This window comes from Indicator indicator, chromosome 37 (assembly GCF_027791375.1).
Source record: "Indicator indicator isolate 239-I01 chromosome 37, UM_Iind_1.1, whole genome shotgun sequence".
Lineage (NCBI taxonomy): Eukaryota > Metazoa > Chordata > Aves > Piciformes > Indicatoridae > Indicator > Indicator indicator.
Genome location: NC_072046.1, coordinates 4,022,214 through 4,043,728, shown reverse-complemented (window position 1 = coordinate 4,043,728; position 21,515 = coordinate 4,022,214). Strand labels below are relative to the sequence as shown.

General features: G+C 51.8%; 1 protein-coding gene across 1 annotated transcript; it reads left to right on the top strand.

The window, feature by feature from the left end:
* Positions 1-254: 254 nt before the first annotated feature.
* Positions 255-19,723, top strand: MEIOC (meiosis specific with coiled-coil domain). Its single transcript, XM_054396436.1, has 7 exons — positions 255-380; positions 2,167-2,324; positions 2,451-2,555; positions 4,649-6,467; positions 8,585-8,719; positions 12,523-12,703; positions 19,569-19,723. Exons 1-7 carry the CDS (start codon positions 339-341, stop codon positions 19,721-19,723), a joined length of 2,595 nt encoding a protein of 864 aa, XP_054252411.1. The 5' UTR covers positions 255-338.
* The last annotated feature ends 1,792 nt before the right edge of the window (positions 19,724-21,515 follow it).

The following is a 21,515-nucleotide window of genomic DNA, read 5'->3' as shown; positions in this document are numbered from 1 at the left end:
CAGAGTGCAGGTTTCCTCTGAGTCTAGACCTCCTCTAGACACTTCTCATGGTCTGTTGGCTTAAGCTTTTCTCTCAGGGTAAATATGGAAGTGTTCTAACGCAATGTGTCAGGCTGATTCCTTGAGAGCTCAGATGGAACGGAATCCACAGGTAAATTAAAGAATTCAGGAAGCTGATCTTGGTGTAAAATCTACAGCTCCCAGGTGTGTCTCTCATGATGTCCCTCTACCACTTCTTTCCCTTCTCTTTGCAGCCCAAAGTGGCGTTCCGAGGCGGCAGCTGCTGCTGGAGCGGTGCGGAAGCCGGCGGGAGGCTGACTGATGCCTTCAGCAGCATCATGACAGGCTCTGCCTCCCTCTATGGTTGCTACAAATCACAGGTTCAGCTCATTCTAAACAGTTCTTTCCTATCTCTGTAGGAGTTTGGGTTGCTTGTAAACAAAAGGTTACAAAAAATGCTTCTAACAGTTTGTTGTTGTGGCAATCATAAATCACCAGGTTTGATTTATCCTTGATAGTCATCAGGAGGGACAGGGACTGCTTCTAGGAAAGCCACAGGTGAAGCAGTGTGGTGTTCAGTAAAGGAGTGCTTCTGGGTGCTCTCTGGTCTGTTGTTGGCATAAACAGGATGTTAGGGGTTGGAAGGGACCTCCGAAGGTCATCGAGTCCAACCCCCTGCCAGAGCAGGGCCAGAGAATCCAGCACAGGTCACACAGGAACACATCCAGATGGGTCTTGGAAAGTTTCCAGAGAACGAGACTCTACAACCTCTCTGGGCAGCCTGTTACAGTGCCCTGTGACTCTCATAGTGAAGATGGTCCTCCTCATGTTGAGGTGGAACCCCCTGTGCTGCAGTTTATATCCATAAACTCTTGTATGCAGAGTGAGGAGCAAATGGCTGTTTTCAGGAAGACTGGGAAGTCAGTGAGAAGGAGAAGCTTAGGTATTGCCACAGATAATTCTGGGGCATGCAGACGTGTGGAGTGCAAACACTGGGCATAGCCAGGAGAGCAGGGGGGTTTAGTCTGGCAAGTAGAAAATGCCAGGACAGGACAGTACATCGTAGAATGATTTGGGCTGGAAGGGACCTCCCCAAAGTATAATCCTCCTGCAGTCAGCAGGGACATCCTCCACTACATCAGGTTGCCCAGAGCCCTGTCCAGCCTCACCTTGAGGATCTCCAGGAATGGGGCCTGAACTCCCTTCCTGGGCAACCTGTTGCAGTGTTCCACCACCCTCATGGTGCAAAACTTGTTCCTCACATCCAGTCTAAATCTACTCTGCTCTCATTTTAAACCATTGCTTCTCCTCCTGTTCCTGCAGGCCTTTGGGAACAGTCCCTCTGCAGCCTTCTTGTAGCCCCCTTCAGGTACTGGAAGGCTGCTGTTAGGTCTCCCTGGAGCCTTCTCTTCTCCATGCTGAACATTTTTGCCTTTCATAGCCATAAACTTTCACCAAGGTAAAAGACTCAAATGGAAACTGAATCCAAATGCCTGCAAGGACAGACCTGTTTGTTGCTCTCTCCAAGACTTGTGGAGTGTCGTCCTTCCATGGCCTTCAGCCCAGCAACTGGGCATCTTTCCTTGTTCACACAGACATGGGGAACTGAGGCATGGAGTACAGACACCTGTCCAGAGTCAGGCAGAAAGCCTTACTGGGAGCAAAACCTGGGCTTTGTGTCTTGCTTCCTGCAGCTGCTGGCCTGCTGTGCTTCTGTGTGCTGCATCTCTTAACGTTTAACCCTGTGAACACACCACTCAGATTTTCACTCAGCAGGAGCTAAGGAATTGTGTTGTGGTTGAACCAAACAAGCAGCTGCCCCTTTTCGCTTACATTGGGCAGAAGACTTTGCTCTAGAAAAGAATTGGCTGTGAGCTTTCTTCAGCATGGCTCAAATAATCTGCAGTGGTTGGTTGGGAGGCTCCTGACAGTGACAATCTGTTAGAAGTTGGTGCCGAGGTGGCCTGAAATGGTCACTGCTGCACATGTCTGCACTGGGCACTTGTCACCACAGGAGTGACCTCTGGCATGGGGTCATGGCTGGCTTTGCTTCTTGTGCTCTGGTTACTGCAAGGCTGAACTTGGTTAGAGCCACATAGCATGATGAAATGACAGCTTGCTGTGCTTGGGATTCCCATCAATGCTTTTATTGTACCTGAAATGCAGAATGAAGAGAATGTAGAGGTGCCTCAGACCTACGCTTCTTCCCTTTCCGCATCAGAGTTCTCTGCCCCTGTGGACACTTCCCTTTTGTACACACCATGGTCTACCTGTGGAGATGACAGCAAGCAGCCTGCTGCTTCCCAGATCAGCATGAAGTCCAGGTAGTGCCTGGGACAGGCAGAGAATGTCTGTGGTGATGGAGTGGATGGGGTCTGTTGGTTCTTGCTTACCTCACAAACCAGTTTGAGTGCAGTAATTGTTTTAATTGCTGTGAAATTGGTTTCCAGGATTCAGCCTGAGAGGAGTGATTATGGCAGTGAAACAGATCTGTATGGGCTGGTGTCAGACATTCTGGAGGAGCAGGAGAAGCCGCAGCCGTATTGTGCTGAGGGGTGAGTGCTGCCTTCTCTGCTCTGACAGGAGCTGCTCTCTGTGCTCCCTTAGCTTCACATCTGCTGCTGGCAAGTCCTACTGCTCTTTACAGCTTTCCTTCCTTCTCTCCAAATCTTCTAATAATTCTCTTGCCATACTTGACAGCTTTCCTCTGTATGCTCAAATTACACCAGAGCTGCTGGCTCTCTGCTATTTGCAGAACTTTTTAATTGGCATCTTTAAAAGAGCCCTTAACAAGCACTGTGGAAGTGCTGGGCTCAGATAAATCTCCTCAAATATATGCCTTGGCCTATTTTTTTTCCTTTTTTAGTTCAAGACTGAATGCAGCCTTTAGGTTTCCTTCTTAATTAATTTCTATGCAGAGACAAAAAAAAAACCCACACAAAGCACAAAACCAAACTCTTTCACTCTTTTCCTGAGTTGGCAGGGGAGAAGAATTCTACACACAATGAATGTTTCCTGCTGTTAGTGCTACCTAAGCACCACTTGTTTATCTCAGTGTCAGATTTACTGTGCTTGTATTCTAGCACCAGAAAAACTTTTAGATAGCCAGGGCAGTGTGACACAGAAGGATTCAGATCCAGCATCCCCAAGATGCTTGGAGGGCTCAGGGTCTACTGCCTGAACCTGAGTGTTTTAGCTCTCTGAGATGAGAGGGAACCCAGTTCTCCAGGTTCCCAAGCCAGGCACCACTCCTTTCTGTTTTCCCAGACAATTCCAGGTATTTCTCTAGGTGTGCTGAAGCGAGGGAAAGTTTTAGAGAGGTCAGTCTTGAGCGAGAGAGAGCTTGCTAGTGCCTTAGCTTCAGGCAGCAAAGGCTGGGCTTCTGTTCCAGCGCTGCCGAATTCAGCAGGCGCTGTGGTGACTTCCAGGCACAATTTCAGGTGTTACTGAGTCTGTTCACACTTCTACTTGACAGCCAGTGGCTGACTGTCCTGTGTTAATCCATGGCAATTAGAGGCAAGAAATGTGCTGAGGTGCCTGTTCCTGATGTACCTGCAGGAAGCAGTATAAGCCCGTCTGAAAACACAGGCGGCTCTGCAGCACTGAGCAGGAAGAGAGACAGAAGTAGTTTGTGCTGGGACATGGCTTTGAAAGGTTGGGGGCACCTGGGGAAGGGTGGATACCTGAACTTGGAGTACTGGGCAGTGCCTGGCTTGAGAGCAGCCCTGAAGAGAAAAGGACTTGAGGATGCTGGTAGATGAGAAGCTCAATATGAGCCAGCAGTGTGCACTCACAGCCCAGAGAGCCAACCAGAGCCTGGGCTGCAGCAAGAGAAATGTGGCCAACAGGATGAGGGAGGTGATTCTCCCCTCTGCTCCACTCTGGTGAGACCCCACCTGGAGCTCTGTGTCCAGTTCTGGAGCCTCATATCTAAAAGATTTGGCCTTACTGGAGCATGTCCAGAGAAGGGCCACAAGGATGAGCAGAGGGCTGGAGCTTCTCTGCTCTGGAGACAGCCTGAGAGAGTTGGGGTTGTGCAGTCTGGAGAGGGGAAGGCTCCAAGGAGATCTTCTTGTGACCTTCCAGTATCTGAAGGGATCTTACAAGAAAGCTGGGGAGGGACTTTTTAGGGTGTCAGATAGTGACAGGACTGGGGAGAATGGAGGAGGGGAGATTTGGATTCAACCTTAGGAAGTTCTTCCCCTGAGGGTGGTGAAACACTGGCACAAGTTGCCCAGGGAGGTGGTGGAAGCCTCATCCCTGGAGGTTTTGAAGGCCAGGCTGGATGTGGCTGTGAGCAACCTGCTGTGGTGTGAGGTGTCCCTGGCCATGGCAGGGGGGTTGGAACTGGCTGATCCTTGAGGTCCCTTCCAACCCTGACAATTCTGTGATACTTTGGCGGCACTGACTGACTGTCACTTGGTACATGCACAGCTTGAAGGCATTGAGTGTAGCTCCTGAGGTGGATGGGTGGCTTTAGACAAGCAGGATCAGTGTTCTCATGCAGTGACAACAGTAGTGGATAGAAGCTGAAGAAAGACATCACTGACTCAAATTATTAGGGAAGAATTGAGTTCCTTCACCTGCTTGGGACAGGAAGAGGAGCACCAGAGACAAGAACCTGACCTCATGTTTCTTGTTTTTTAAGGTGCTACCCTTCTGACCTGAAATCCATCTGGCCTGGGAATGCCACCAGAGTCCCAGACCACCACGAGCTGCTGCCAGAAACCAAAAGAGCAGCTGTTGGGGCAGCCTCCCCGCAGGGTTTTTATGGTGGTGAAGCTGTCCCTGGTGCTGAGAAGCAGCACTTGCAGAGGGCAGAGGAGTGCTACCGCGGCCTCACCGCCGTCAGCCTGGAGGAGCAGTGCCTGTACCCTGCCAGGAGCGAGCGTGCCGGCGGCTGCAGCCTGCAGGCCAGCGAGGGCATGAGGACCAGCCCTGTGTATCAGAACTATCCCTACATAAAGAGCACCTTTGCATCCCAAGCTGGGTGCTCCGAAGTGATCAAAGACTCGGGGGCTGAGGCTTTTTGTTATGGAAGGGAGAAGCTGGGTCCCAAAGGAGTAGATGCGCAGCTGCACCAAAAATGGGCAGAATCCTTCCTCCCACAGTTCCACAGATACGGTGAGGGCACAGATTACAGCAGGTACCCTGAGTACCCTCATGCTGGCAAAGTCAAGCCTAACAAGAGCTCCAACTGCAGCCTCCAAGAAGCTAAATTAGTGAATGGAACCACTGAGGCACCATCCCTGGACACAGAACCCTACACTAAATTATTTCAAGTTAAATCTGGAACTCAGAAAAAGCCAGAGGATAGAATTTCTGAGCAGCAAAGCTTCCCTTTTCCCAAGGCTGCAGGGCTTCTACCAGAGAAACCATTCCCAAATGAAGCTTCATTCTGCACTGATGTGGGGCCAAAATTTGAATATGGACTCAAAGCTTTCACTCCTTGTCCAGGGGCTGGTGACTGTGCAAATGGTGTCGAGAAGCAGCTTTTTCCCAAGTCTGATCTGCAGAATTCAGAATACTGCAAACCCCTTCCCCTGTTTGCAGGCACAGCAAACCCTGCAGCAGGTGCTAGCGTGCGGCCAACCTGGCTGAACACCCAAACCAAGTCTGCTGCCCCTGTCCCACTGCAGAACCCCAATCCTCTGGTGAAACGGAATCATCATTTCCCTGCTTTTCTAAAAGGTTCCGCTCATTCCAATGATTTTTTCCAGCTCCCCTCTTCAAGTTTCCCTTTGAACAGCAGCTTGTTTCCCAAGCACTGCCAGGAGAACCCTTCCTTTGCCTCAAGCCTTGACTTGGGTTACAGTGCCGCAGAGCGAGCTCGCTCCGCTGCCGGCCTCGAAGTGCCAGTCAGGGCTGGAGAGGAGAACTTCCTGGAGTATTTGAGTGAGAAGAAGCTAAAGCAGCCCAATGGCTTCTGTGACAGCTTCTCAGCTCAGCAGTTTGGCATCATTGACAGCCTGAGCAAACACTGCTTCCAGATGAAGCCACCGGGCGAGCGCCACGAGCTGGAGGGGCAGAAGCACGTGGACGGCTGGTTGCAGACCATGTACCGAGAGCTGATGGAGTCTCAGGGTCAGTTCCTCCTGGGGCAGGGGAATGGGGACCCTCTGAGCTGCCTGCAGGCCCCCAGCTTTCCTGGCAGCTGCCTGATGGGGGATTTGAGGCGCAGCCAGCAGCCTGGCTCCGGCGCCTTCCCCTTGAGGTCCCCTCATCTCTTCGGCCACTCTGTCCTTCCTCTGATGGAGCCTCCTGACTTGTTCTCCCGTGAGGATGTGAAGCACTTCTACCCTTACTTCAACAAGAAGATGTGTGGTGATGGTTCTGCTGCTGCCTTTGTCCCAGCATTTGCAGTTCCAAGGCAAGTGAAAACCCGCTGTGGGCCTGCCAGTGAGCTCCATGTCAGACTGGAAGAATGTTACGAGCAGTGGAAAGCTTTGGAGAAAGAAAGAAAGAAGGTAAAGAAAATGAAACCCCGCAACTGTGCCCTGTCACAGGTTTGATGTGGGTCTCACCTTCCTCAGCCTGGGCAGAGATCATGGGTAGTCCTCACCGGTGGGAGTTGAAACACTTAATCATGGAGTCATAGAACAATTTTGATTGGAAGAGACCTTTAGGATAGGTCACAGGATGTTAGGGGTTGGAAGGCACCTCTGGAGATCATCCAGTCCAATTCCCTGCCAGATCAGGACCACAGAATCCAGCACAGGTCACACAGGAACACATCCAGATGGGTCTTGAAAGGCTCCAGAGGAGGAGACTCCACAACCTCTCCGGGCAGCCTGCTCCAGGGCTCTGTGACCCTCACAGTGCAGAAGTTCCTCCTCATGTTGAGGTGGATCCTCCTGTGCTGTAGTTTACATCCATGCTCCTTGTCCTATCCCAGGGTGCAAATGAGCAGAGCCTGTCCCTGTCCCCTCACTCTTGCCCCCCAGCCCTCAGATATTTATAAACATTTATTAAATCCCCTCTCAGTCTTTTCCTCTCCAGACTAAACAGCCCCAAGGCTCTCAGCCTCTCTTCCCAGGGCACTGCTCCAGTCCCTTCATCATCCTCATCAAAGAATGGGACTTCAAAGTTCAAGGTGTTTGCTTCCTTGTATATATGGGCTGAAAATAGAAATTTTGAAGGTTTGTAGCCCAGTTGGGAGCATAACTAATGTGGTACTGCACTTAAAGCAGAAATCAAGTGACAGTTTCTGGGTTCGGGTGGGGCTGACAAAACCATGGCACACTGGGGCTTAATACAATAACTACAATGGATCTGGAATCTTTGAAAGGCAATGCAGTAATTGCATGTTGAATTGGGACTGAGCTTTAATCCTTTCAAGAATTAATTTAAGTTTCTTAGGCCTTACACTTTCAGTTCTTTCAAAAAAGTCCTCACCTCCTGTTTCTCTGAAGTTTGAAACTGAAGAGGTGTTTAAGAGGGCTCCTTTTTCCCCAGAAACAGGCTGAAGACAGGGTAAAATTAAAACCTTGAGCTGAAAGATTGAGGTAGCTCTGTGTGAAGCCCTTCATAAAGCAATTACCCTTTTAGGTCATCAGCAGAAGTGGTTCAGGCTGCTCTTGAATGTAAAATCTGCCTTCGTTTTCACCAGTTTATCTGGGGTTGAAATTTAAAAATTGCCTGAAGCTGTACCTTTGTGAGGGGTAAGTGACCAAATCAAGGTGCAAGTACCTTTGGATGCTCAGCTGCCTCTCTGGAAGCTCTGCTGGGCCACAGAAAGAAACTTGATTGGAAGGGGATATAGCAGGGAGCAGTGTCCTGAAGTGCTTCCTGACTAAAGCTGGATGCTGGTTCAGGGGAGAATGAGCTAGGCTCAAGGGGGGCTTGCAGGGAAAAGTGCAATGGAGAAAGAGTTGAGACATGCTGAGAAGCTGGAGGTGGAGAAAGTGAGGCTGCAGCTCGATGGGGACCACCACAAAACTATCTTAAGCAGTTCTCAAGCTAGTTTTTAGCTGGGTGGTGGTAACTGGTGTGGCAGTGCCAGAGTAATGGACAGGACAAACTGACATCTTGCAGTCAGCCTGCAAAATCATTTTCTGATGGCCAAATAAAAATCTGGTTTCTCTTAAAACAGAAAAGGCTTTCTGGAGTTTGACTGCTCTGTGCAAAAATCTCCTGGGCCAGGTGCTGAGTTCATTTCTATTTTAGCTTGCTGAGTGAGTTCCACACAGAGGGAGCACTGTAAATGTTTTGCCCAACTGAAACGACTCTGATGATTGTGTTCTCTGCTTCTCCTCTCTTGCCTTGTGGTTCTGACTGGCCTCCATTTCCTCTGCAGGCAAGATGAGAACAGGCTGTAGTCAGAGTGAGGAGACAGAGCACTTCTGAAAGGCTTTGTGTGGGCATAATGGCTTTAGTGAACTGCTCTGAGTGAAGGGGTTGCTCTCTTGCAACAGGTGATTGTCTCTCAGATGCTTCCATGCTAAATGCCTGAATCCTTCTCATCTGCTTTTAAAAAGGCAAAACTCAGGGAAGGAAGTGGTTTGGCTGCTGTTGGGTTTTGTTTCTGAACCAAAGCACGCTGTGCAGCTCACATTCAGAGGCTTGTTCTTTTGTTTTCTTGCAGACTGAATCAGCTCTTGGGAAGAATTTCCAAGGGAAGAAGGTTTCCAGTGCTAACAACATCCCAATTCCAAGGCTGCCATCAAACCCATCGAGAGTTGATCGCTTGATTGTGGATCAGTTGCGTGAACAAGCCAGAGTGAGTTGTAGGGCTACAAAAATACCTGCTGAGCTTAGCAGAGGGAACTGAGAGTACAGTGAGAGAGCTGGGAGATGATCAGAGCAGCCTCTCCCAAAATAGCTTTGTTCTGAAGCACTGTGCAGGGAATAACATTTCAGCAGGCCCTGCCTGAATGTCTGCAGCTCTGGCTTTGCTGCTGCTGTTTCCAGGGAGCTCGATGCAGGCTGAGGCTCACGTTCAGAGCTGAGTGCCAGGAGGATGTGGGTTTGGTACAGAGCCTGTGTGAGGTGCCAGGATCCCCTGCACTGCTCCAGGCTGTGCCTGCACTGTGAGTTCTTCTCTCCTGAGTGTCTCAGCAGAGAAATGCTCACCATGGATACACAGACACTGCACCAGAGGAGGTATTTTTTGGGGGGAAAAAAACAAGTTTAATTAATACTTGCAAGACTTCGCTATGTATTTGCTCGAGAGTCTTGTATTTTGTAATGCAGAATGGTTATTGATGCACTTTCAGCCTGAGTTCTTCAGTTTGCTGCTGCAGCCAAACAGCCCTAACCTGCAGGGCAGGCTGGGGTCTGCTGAGTGGCCAAAGGGTGGTGCCAGCGGGCAGCAGCCTCCTCTGTGTGAGGCAGCAGCCTGCCCAGAGCTCTGCAGGAGAGGCTGGAGGGAGGAGGTGAACACAAGCAGCACTAATCTGAGCTGCCAGCAGAATAGCAGGGGCCTGGTCTGGCTGTTGTGGGGCTGAGAGGCCAAAGCCAGGATGCTCAGGCTGCAGAAGGAGGAGAAGGGTGGGCTGGGAGTGCAGAGCCAAAGCCACCCCCTGTGAGGGGAGACTTACTTTGGACTCCCACCTGTGGATGCTTTCAGTTCCATGACAAAGCAGAGCTGATGGAGAGGTGACGGTAGCTTCCTTCATGATATCATCAATAGTTCCTAAAACCACATCACACTAAAAGAAAAGACTTTAAACCAGGATCTCCTGTCCACAGACTGCATCTCCATCTCCCTTGTGTCTAGAGATGTAAATCCACAGCTCCACTGTGACTGGAGAATGCAGGGTCCTGCCGAGCACGAGTCCAGGCTGAATGGCAATGGGTGCAGAGGAGTCCTGAGAAGGACTTGGGATGAGAAGCTCAACATGAGCCAACAATGTGAGCTCCCAGCCCAGAGCCAGCCCTGCCCTGGGCTGATCCCCAGCGTGGCAGCAGGGGCAGGGAGGGGATTCTGCCCTCTGCTGAGACCCCCCCCTGCAGTGCTGGGGCAGCTCTGGAGTCCTCAGCACAGACAGGGACCTGGTGCAGCAGGGCCAGAGGAGGCCACAGCAATGCTGGCAGGGCTGGAAGCCCTCTGCTGGGAGGCCAGGCTGAGAGAGTTGGGCTTGGGCAGCCTGGAGAGGAGAAGGCTCCAGGGAGACCTTAGAGCAGCCTTCCATTTCCTGAAGGGACTGCAGGAGAACTGGGGAGGGACTTTTGACAAGGGCTGGGAGTGACAGGACAAGGAGTAGTGGCTTCAGACTGGAAGAAGCTGGATTTAGATGACACATTAGGAAGAAATTCTTCCCCATGAGGGTGGTGAGACACTGGAATGGGTTGCCCAGAGAAATTGTGGAGGCTCCAACCCTGAAAGTGTTCACAATCAGGTTGGATGAGGCCTTGAGCAACCTGAGCTAGTGGGAGGTGTCCCTGCCCATGGCAGTGGGGGTAGAACTGGATGGTTGTTAAGGTCCCTTCCTACCCATACTCCTCTGCGATTCTGCCCACAGGGGCATGCTCTGAGGCTGGGTGTTCAGCTTGTCCTGTTGAAGTTCTGTTGTTCTGGGCTGCTGCTGATCCTTCCCAGAGAGAGGACACAGCAGCTTATTCTAGCAGTGAGGGTATCTGCATGGGCTGGGAAAGACTTCCAGTTCCTGCTCCAAATGCAGTGTTTTGTGAAGAGCTCTCATCAACACTGGGCCTGAAACATCAGTCCCTGTCCCACAGGGTCTGCTCACCTCTGGATTGGAGACCATGGCAGCAGCCAGCCCTGGCCGCACTCAGGGCTTGTTGCCTTGCCCAAGGCAGGGGCTGAATGACTCAAGCAAGCCCCATGGCAGTGGAAGGGACCAGCTGTGCTGTGCAGGGCAGGTTGAGTAGTGCCTCTGAGTGGTGAGTGCAGGAAGGTGAGCACTGGAACCTTCTGAGGTTCCTGCTGCCTTGCTGGGACAGTTGAGCTCTGCTGAGCTCTGTGGCCTTGGCCTGCAGACACCTGGCACTTCTCCCAGGGTTGGTATAAAGGTGGTAGTAGGCAGTTGACTGTCAGCTGTGGGTCCCACTAGGTGAGGCCATGGTACCTGAAAACCAGGGCTTCAGAACCCAGGTCCCTTGGTGGATGTGGACATAGTGGTACATGGCACTGGGAGGTGACAATCAGCCTCATCTTCATTTCTTTCACTTGCTTAGGTCACTCTGCTGTGCCTGTCCCTAAAATCTGAAACATTTTTAAAGTAACCAAATCCAGAGACCTCCTTCAGTCTGCTGTGCCAGTGGCTGGTTCCACAGCAGTTCCTGGGAAGTTCTCCCCTCTGTTTCAGACTCTCAGCTTCCTTCCACACATTCAGTGGCACTGTCTCAGTGTATTGCTCATTGCTGCTGTTTCAGCAGCTTGCATGGATTTTTTTTTTTTTCCTACCTGTCTTTGCCCACCCCCAGGCTTTTGCCAGTTCCAAGGGACAGCAGCACAAGTCTGGCAGTGGGAGCTTGCTCCTTCCTGCCTGCTGTCTCCTGAGCCGTGGGCCAGGAGTGTTGCCTCTGTTCTGCTGTGGTGCCTTGGCCAGCAGCCTGCTCTAAGGATGCTTGGGGCAGACTGGATCAGTTGTCCTGGTTCAGATGCTGTTCTCCACCTGCCTTTCCTTGGAGCTCAGAGCTCCATGTCCTTTTCCTAGGGAAGCCTGCAGTCCTTGTGGCAAGGAAAGGCCAAGAACTTTGTGCTCTCAGCCCCTCTGTTTCTTAACCTGTGGGTGACCAGGGATCATCAGGTTTATTTGTAGGTCATCAAGTGGTATAGTTGCCCAATGAAGGTTACAAATTCAGAATTCAGTTGTGTCTCTTTCTGCAGGCCAGAACCAGGTTCTTCAGTGGTCTCTGAACCATGATTGAGGAGTTGCTCAGCAAGGGGGAATTCATCATAATGTTTAAGATAAACAAGATCACAAAGCTGCAGATTTTCAACTGACTAAAGAAAACTGAATTATTCTGAATGCTTGTGCTCTGTACTCTCTGAAAGAGCTCCTTTAGCACTGAGCATCCATCCCAGAGGTCAGCCCATGTGGGTCCACAGCAGCTTTAGCCTCTCCACCCTGAGACTGCTGCTCACTGCACGCTGGCAGAGCACAGGGAGGTGATTGGGGTGAAACCCAGCTGGGCTGTATGGGGCTGGTGTTCACCCACCCAAACAACTGCAGCAGTGCTGATGGAGGGGGGCCCACAGTGGTCCTGATTCAGAGGAACACAGGTTGTCATGGACCCCTCTGCTGTGCCATGGTTGCCTCAAAGCTGTATCTGCTGGTTCAGCAGTAAGCTGGGTGTCCTACTGGAGTGTTTTAGCCTTGCTGCTGTGCTGTGTACACCTGGGGTTCTACAGCTTTGGGTATGGAGAAGGAGGAACCCAAGGTAAGAAAAAGCTGTTTCAAGTAGACCTTTATGAGCTGTTCTCAAAAAAAAAAAAAAAAAACCAAAAAGAGAAATGAGCAGTCCTCATGAACCTGTTGTCCTGAGGTGGTTAATGTTGCTGTGAGCCCAGCTGGGTGTGGTGCTACCTCCTGTCACCTGTGCGATGCTCCCCAGGTGGTGACTTTGCTGGGGAAGATGGAGAGGCTGCGCAGCTCCCCCCTGCCTGCCGGCATCGCCACGGCCCTGGACAAGCATCTGGAGCTCATCCACCTGCTGCAGGCTCGGCGGAAGGAGGAGATTGTCAGCACTGCCAGTCGACAGAGGCCAGCAGCTCCCCGAGGCCAGGATGACAGAGGTAGAACTGCTTCCCTGCTCTGGGGGGGGTGGGGGAGGTTGAAATTCCCCCCAACATAGAGGTGCCAGAGCAGCTCAGTTGGAAAGCAGATGAAGCTGCATGTGCAAGCAAAGCTGCAGTCTAGAAATATGGAATGCAATGAACATGTCCAAAATCTGTTGACCTAGATGTACAATTTCTAAACAACCCAAGAACCCCCCCTTGGACAGAACCAGGGGGTTATCAGTAGTTTCCCCTTCCCTGCTCCCTTCCTCCCTGCACAAGGTGAAAGAGGGAAGAGCAGAGAGTAGCTCTTAGTATTTAACCACAACAAAGAATTGCAGTCAAGGTCAGCAAAGCCAGCAGAAGTTAGTGTCTGCCAGAGCAAAGGAGTCTGCAAGAAAGGGAGTTGGTGTACACAACTAACTTCAGCTTAGATATCAGACCAAGGGGATTATTTAGATTTTATCATTATTTTCCCTTTCACATCCAATGGTAATTTATTTATATTCTACTGCTTCTTGTCAAGATCTGTGGAAAATTTGCTAAGCACAACCTAAAACTACTAGAGGTAGCTGCAAGCCCTACAGCTGTTGTAACATGGCTGAGGGGGTGTGTTAAAGGCTTAGGTCATTTGGCAGTCTTTTAAAGCTTGGAGAAAGGCAAACCACAGCCCTGAGATGAGGAGGTTGGGAAGACACTAAAATGGGTTTAGAGATAAAGGGGTTTAGTCAGTTTGGGGGGTGTTTATTAGGGCAATGAAAAGGTAGTGGGGGGTGTTCTGTGAAGCAGCAGCAGGGAGGACTGGAGATGGCATTGAGCTGTTGCCTCTTTTTTCTGTCCCTTGTGCTTCTGTTGCTGTCACCTCTCTCACCCAGCCTGGATTTCTCTGTAGAACCTCCTTGGTATCTCCATGCTCACACTGTGCAGAGAGATTCCTAAGCCTTGGCTTAGGAGTGGATTTTCTCTTCATGCAGGCTCTGTCCAACACTGGCAGGAGTCCAGATTGTATTTGGATGGATGCACAGGAATGCATGGCTCACAATGGGTTAATTCTTCATGCTGTCCAGAGTGTGCAGGATACTCAGCTTGCTCTTGCCCCAGTGCAGAGGCAGTGGCAGATTCCCTTCTCTCTTAGCTGGGAGTCAGAATGAATTCCTCTTGGAAGCCTTCTTACGTTTCTGAGAGCCCTCTGCTCACTTCCTGCCTCTTTCCACCACGGAATTAGATGGATTGCTTACTGTTCTGAGATGTCCCTCCATCCTCTTCTGGAATTCCCAGCTTTACCTCAGAGTTGCACCACAGCCATCTTCTGTTCACCTCCTTCTGCTTTCTCCTCACCTTGACTGAAGATTGTTTCTTGTTAAGATGAGACCAGGCTCTCTCAGTGGTGCCCAGGGACAGGCCAAGGGGCAGAGGGCACAAACTAGAACCCAGGAGGTACCATCTGAACAGGAGGAGAAAATTCTTCAGTGTGAGGCTGCTGGAGGCCTGGAGCAGGCTGCCCAGAGAAGTTGTGGAGTCTCCTTGGAGCCATTCCAAACCCCCCTGGCCATTGTGATCCTGGGCAAGCTGCTGTGGGTGCCCTGCTTTAACAGAGGGGTTGGACTGGGTGATCTCCAGGAGTCCCTTCCAACCCCCCCATTCTGTGCTGAAGCAGGTTTTGGGGGTGTTGAAGCCGTGGTGCTTTACTTGGTGCTGCTTCTTACCCAGATCAGTGGTGTTTGGGATGAGAGGGGTGGGAAGGGAATGGCTGTCAGCCCTTGAAACCTGCTCCTGGGTCCAGCTGCTGAGAGAATTGGGTGGTGCTAAGTGGATCTGATCCCTCACCTAGAAGAGCTGCACTTGTTTGCCTCTCATCCTCCCTACTGGCTGTCTTCCAGAGGTGCTGGCCTGCTGTGGCAGCTGGGAAGGATTTTCCACCCCAGAGCTCATTGAAGGCAGTAAGCAGGTTTGCTGCATGGCTGGGAAAGCCTTGAGGTAGCACCTCAAGCTGTCTCCTCTCCTTGGCAGAGCTTTCTTGTTGCTAGCAGTGTTGGTTTCTTTTGAGAAGTCTTTCCTAGCCCAATGCTGGTTCCACAGCACCTTTCTATTCCATCTGATCTGATATTTTCAGCAGGCAGGACCTCCCATGGCCTCTGTTCCAAGAAGATTTGAACAAAACTGATACAAAATTGACTTTAGCAGGGAGCAGATGGAGCTGAGCTGCCTCACAGGAGCTATGTTCAGGCACAATGTGGCTCTGCTGTCACTGAGGCTGTGGCACTGTGAGGTGTCTGGTGGTTGTTTGGGCATGACAGCATGGTTCAAGGTTGGAAGGGACCTCAGAGATCACCCAACCTTGCTGCCATGGGCAGGGACACCTCCCACTGGACTTGGTTGTTTAAGGCCTCAACCAAACTGGCCTTGAACATCTCCAGGGGAAGGGCATCCACAACCTCTCTGGGCAACCTGTTCCAGTGTCTCACCACCCTTGTACTGAAAATCTTCTTCCTAAGATCCTATGAATAGCTTTTACCACTTAATGAAGTTCTGGAAGAAAGCTCAGTGATCAGAGGAAAGCTTTCAGGGAGTGCCATCTGCCACCCAGAGCAGCCACCCAGCCTTTCAGAGCTGCCTGACCACACCTCTGCTTTGAGTTTGCCCTTGGTTTTGTTTTCAAGGTCTGTCAGAAGGACACAGAGCATAGAGTCAGGGAATTGCTTGGGTTGGAAAAGCCCTCTAGGATCACCCAGTCCAACCAGCAACCCAACAGCACCATGACCACTGAACCATGGCTCCAAGGGCCACGGCCACAGGTTTCCTGAACACCTCCAGGCATGGGGACTTCACCACCTCCCTGGGCAGCCTGTTCCAGTGCCTGATCACTCTTGCAGCAAAGACATTTTAACAGAGATGTTTCAGGTCACCTTCTGAGGGCAGAAAAGGCCTCATGAGTGTCTCTATCTCTTGGGCACTGCCTTCAGCTACAGGCTTGAAACCAACTCTGCCTTCTTGCTGAGATGTTTTCCTTTCTGCCTGGGTAGTGACCCAAATGCCAACCATAGCTTAGAGCTTACAGAGGTCCATTTGTGTCACTTGTCCTTAGCTGCCTCTAGGCAGTCCAGATGCCACCATTCCTGTGTCCTCTTCTTGAGTCCACAAATCCTGCTGTGGAAATTGATGATCAGCTCCTCCCACTCTGTCCTGTGCTTTGTCTCTTTGGAATCACCCTTCCAAAGGCTGCCTCCTGCAGTTCTTAGGGTGGCTCACACCTGCCTTCAACAAGGGCATTTTCATGGCTCTTCCTCACAGTTACCTCCACCAATTTGTTTACCACTTCTTCCAGCAGCTGCTTAGCTTTGGGCACTGGGGAGGAGTCAGGGGGTCACAGAGGGGAGGAGTCAGGGGGTCACAGAGGGGAGGAGTCAGGGGGTCACAGAGGGGAGGAGTCAGGGGGTCACAGAGGGGAGGAGTCAGGGGGTCACAGAGGGGAGGAGTCAGGGGTCTGTGTGCAGAAGGAAGGAAGGAGGGAAATCTCAGAACAGGTTTCCCAGAGCCTGGGCAGTGAGAGCCAGACAAGCTGGTCAAGCTAGTGATGAGGGCTGGGGAGGGCATCAGGTTAGGCTGTTAAATTCTGCCCTGTTCTGAGGCCCCCTGAGAACCCCAGCAGGGAGGGCCATGCTTGCACCTGGACCAGTCCACTGGCTGAAGGTAGGTGCCAGCTTTTGGCAGTAAAATGAAACTGCAGCTGTGCCCACTGAGCTCCTGGGACAGCAGACTGGGACTTGGAAGTTCTCCATTGCTTCAAGTGCCAGGGCAGCAAGTGCCCAGCATACAGCCAGCTCCTGGAGGAGGGAGTGCCCCTGCCCCAGCACAGCAGTCCTGGCATGGCAGAGGACTGAACTGGTTTGTCCAGACACAGGCTGGAGTTAAAACCAAAGTGTTCCCTGTGCAGTCACTGCTGCTGAGCACTACAGCACCTTGATGTGAGGTGGTGGGGCTGGCAGCTTTGCAAAGCTACTCTGGGAGCTTTGGTAACATGCCACAAAGGAGCTACTCCTTCACCTGTCTTAGGAATTTCCTCTTTAAGATGGGCAAAGGATTGGCTTTGGGGTGTGGGGGGGTTGCTGTGAACATTCAGCAGTGAGCTTGCGTGGGAAGGGGTGAGGTGACCTCACTGTGTCCATGGAATGCTTCCAAACCTGTTGGGAAATGGTTACCAATTTCATCAGCTTGGGCAGCTTGTGCCAGCTCAGCAGCTGAACCACAGCCTTCCTGCCTGTGGTGACACAGAGTCTTGGGCATCCTTACACTGAAGCCTCCACACAGAGCATTCCTTAACTAACCAAGTGTCCCCTCAGGGTCCCCAGAATTGTCACAGCAGTCAGGAATCAGACTCCCTACTGCTGGGGCTGGCAATCTAGTTGGAGGCCTGTGTCTAGTGGGGTCCCTGAGGAGTCAGTACTGGGACCAGACTGACACAAGAGGGTTGTGTTGCTGTTCAGCCAGACCTGGACAGGCTGAGAGTTGGGTAGGGAGAAACTGAACAAAATTCAGCAAGGGCAAGGGGAGAGTCTGGCACCTGGGAAAGAACAACCTCATGGAGCAGGAGAGGTTGGGGACTGAGCTGTTGGAGAGCAGGGAAGGGGAAAAGGCCCTGGGGGTCCTGGGGGATGGGAGGCTGACCATGAGCCAGCAATGTGCTCTGGTGGCCAAGGGTGGGTTAGAAGGGTTGTGGTCAGTAGATCAGAGAGGTTCTCTTGCCCCTCTGCTCTGCCCTGGTGAGGCCACATCTGGAATATTGTGTCCAGTTCTGGGCCCCTCAGTTCAAGAAGGACCTCAGGGAACTGCTTGAGGGAGTCCAGTGCAGAGCCACAAAGATGCTGAAGGCAGTGGAAGATCTTCCTCATGAGGAGAGCCTGAGGGAGCTGAGGGCTCTGCAGCCTGGAGAGGAGGAGCCTGAGGGTGACCTCACTGCTGTTGATAAAGGTGTGCAGGATGAGTGCCCAGAGGCTGGAGCCAGGCTCAGCTGGGCAATGCCCAATGCCAGCACAAGGGGCAGTGGTGGAAGCTGAGGCAAAGGAAGTTCCATGGAAACAGGAGGGGAAAAAAAAATTCACTGTGAGCATGACAGAGCCCTGGAACAGGTTGGCTGCGGGGGTGTGGAGTCTCCCTCCCTGGAGATATTCAAAACCCACCTGGATGTGTTCCCGTGTGAGGTGCTCTGGCAGGGGGTTGGACTGGATGAGCTTTCAAGGTCCCTTCCAGCCCCTCACATTCTGTGAGTAACAGCAGCATTGCTTTGTTGCAAAGCTGAGTGAGTTTGCTGGGGGTGTTGCCACAGCTCCAGCACAGCAGCTGGACTCCAGTGAGGTGTAGAAGTTCCACCACATCTCAACACCACTAACCAGCCATTGGCCAGTGTCTTACTTGCTCCCCAAGAAAGGTTCAGCTTCTCTTAGATCCACTGCACATGCTCAGGGGGTCAGGGGGGTTCATTTGGGACAGAAGTCTTCCAGCTAAGAAGTGTGATGATCTCCAGAGTCTCTGATCATAGGATCCCAAGGGGTTGGAAGTGACCTCTGGAGGTCGAGAGCAGGACCATAGAATCCAGCACAGGAACACATCCAAACAGGGCTGGAAAGGTTCCAGGGAAGGAGACTCCACAACCTCTCTGGGCAGCCTGCTCCAGGGCTCTGGGACCCTCACAGTGCAGAAGTTCCTCCTCATGTTGAGGTGGAACCTCCTGTGCTGTAGTTTATATCCATTGCCCTTTGTCCTCTCACAGGGTGCACCTGAGCAGAGCCTGTCCCTGTCCCTCCCTCCTGACCCCCAGCCCTCAGATAGTTATAAATATTTATTAAATCCCCTCTCAGCCTTCTCCTCTCCAGACTAAACATCCCCAGGGCTCTCAGCCTCTCCTCATCAGTGCTCCAATCCCTTCAGCATCCTTGTAGCCCTCCCTTGGACTCTGTCCAGCTGTTCCCTGTCCCTCTTGAACTGGGGAGCCCAGGGCAGAGTAGAGGAGGAGAACCTCCCTGTATCTGCTGGACACACTCAAGCTTGAGCTTTGTTTGAATGTTTGAAGTCTCTTTCCCTCTATGGTCACAAGTTAGATCGTCACCCAGTTTGCCAGGTGAACATGGATTTGGTCTTGCTGGTTTTGAAGGACACTTGGTTAGTTAAGGAATGCTCTGTGTGGAGGCTTCTGTGTGAGGATGCCAAGACTCTGTGTCAGCTACAGGCAGGAAGGCTGTGGCTCAGCTGCTGAGCTGGCACAAGCTGCCCAAGCTAATTAAGATTGGTAACCAGTTTCCTGCAAAACCAGAGCTGACCACAGCTTTGGGTGTCCTGAGATCAGGGCCCAGCTGTAACAAATACCTCTAGAGACAGGACAGGGGGGAATGGTTTGGAGCTGAGGCAGAGCAGGGTTAGAGTGGAGCTGAGGAAGATGTTCTGCAGTGTGAGGGTGGAGAGACTCTGGCACAGGCTGCCCAGGGAGGCTGTGGTTGCCTCCTCCCTGGGGGTGTTCAAGGCCAGGCTGGATGAGGCCTTGAGCAGCTGAGGCTGGTTGAGAGGTGTCCCAGGGCATGGCAGGGGCTTGGAGCAGATGACCTCTGAGGTCCCTTCCAGCCTGAGCCATTCTATAATACTGATGTTGGACCTGCCTGTCCCTGGGCAGGGCTAGGGGCCTCAGCTGCACGTTCAGTGTTTAGAACCATGGCAGGGGGTTGGAAATAGATGATCTCAAAGGTCCCTTCCAACCCAAGCCATTCCCTGACTCTATGAACCTTACACCGAGGCAGGTGAGATGCTAACAAGGCCTAAGGAGCGTTGCTGTTCCAGCATGGCCTGGGGGTCGTTCCCCTGGCAGTGCCCAACCCGCGCTGGTTGCTCCCCACAGGTGTCCTTGCGCTGGCGCTGGCGGTGGGCGAGCTGAGCGCAGCCACACGCAGGACGCGCACCACGCTCTGGTGTGCCCTGCAGATGACCTTACCCAAACCTGCCGCGGGCAAGGCAGCAGCAGCAGCAGCAGCAGCTCCTCAGCTGGAGGGGTGAGGTGAGCAGCGAGGAGACGCCGGCTGTGAGCAGAAGAGGCCTCGGTGAGAGAGCAGCCACTAATTGCTTTTAATTACTTGTGAAGTTTGAGCCACTCCCAGTCCTGTTGAAAGCTGTGTCTTGACCAGGAGTTGAGTTTAAGGTGAGGGGCAGCACCAGACGATTGCAAAGCCAAACTGGTGAATGTTAACTTAGAAAAAACCTAATCAAACTAATTAATTAGCAGCCGAGGTGTTATTTAACGTCCCCAGTTCCAGCTCTTCCCATTGCTTTTTAGTTTCCCTTCAGGAAATTGGTTTTAAAATAATGATTCTTAAAAGACTTGGCTTAAGGGGGGAGAGTAGGTTAAGATTGTGATGTAAAAATGGGTTCAAAGGAGGAAAAAGCACTCAGAAATACCCAAGAGTCATGTAAAATGAAATATTTAAAGTATAAATATTTATAAATTAGAGATTTTAGACTTCTGTGTCTGTGCAAGGAGGAGCACCGGCTCCTGCTGCAATGACAGATGGCTGGTGTGGAGCTGGGCAGTTCAGTCAACGCCTTCAAAGCGCTTGGGCGTGCTCTTGGTGGGGGAGTGGGGAGAAAAGATCCTGTTTTAAAGTATTTAAAGATAATCACAACAAGCCACGGGATTGTCCTTGGGAAAGCTCTGCAGCAGCTGGAATAATGCCATTGTTTTTAGTGCCGGGACTTGAGAAGTGGCAGAGGTAGCACCGAGTGCTGAAACTTCAGTTGCCTTAAAGTTACTTTTCACTGGTTTGGTTTGAAATTCTGTTGTGTTGTAGATTTCCTGGTTCAGCTCCGCGTGTTTGGCAGCTGCTGGTGCTGGGTGTTTGCTGCAGCTCTTCACCTGGGCGGGACAGGAGTCGTTTCCTCACCGCTTTGTGCGGCTCGGGGCGGGGCTTTAACACCTCCTAATGTGTGCATTGGATTTCTCCGGCGGCCCTTGCCCTGCTGCTTTAAATGTCTCTGTTCTTCCTGCCCGCGGGAATCCGGGTGCACACGGTGTGAGCACAGCCTGGCATTAGATGATAGCAGAAAGCCGATGGGAGTGCAGCTGCAGGTCAGTGGGGTGTTCCCAAGCACTCCCCAGCACCGGTTGCTGCCTACACCTCTGTTGAGCTGAACCTGGGACACGCTGCTGCCAGACACAGCAGTGATGACCTGAGGCTGTCTGCTAGGAAATAAATTCACTTGTGTTGAAGAGCTTTTGTTCTGCCATTGTCTTTGTGGGCTCAGCCCACAGGGAGCAGGAGTTCACAGAATCACAGAAGGGTGGGGGGTTGGAAGGAAGCTCTGAGGATGGAGTAAGATCCCCAGATCAGGATCCCCTAAAGCAGATCATTCAGGAACACATCCAGGAGGAGCTTGAACCTCTCTGGGCAGGCTGCTCCAGGATTCTGCCACCCTCACAGTCAAGTAGTTCCTCATGTTAAGCTGGAGCTGCCTATGTTCTAGTTTATGCTCATTGCCTCTTCTCCTGTCATTGGGGACCACTTAAGAAGAGTCTGGCCCCATCCTCCTGACCCCCACCCTTACATGTTTGTAAGCATTCATGAAATCCCCCCTCAGCCTCCTCCAGGCTAACCCCCAGCTCCCTCAGCCTCTGCTCATGAGACATTCCAGTGCCCTCAGCACCCTGCTCTGCACTCTCCAGTGGTTCTTTGTCCTTCTGGAGCTCAGGTGCCCAGAACTGGACGACTGAGTCTCAGCCAGATGTGGGAGCACGTTAAGAGGTGTAAAGCAGTGGGGATCACCCTCTTGTGGAGAGAGGTGAGAGTAGTGTCAC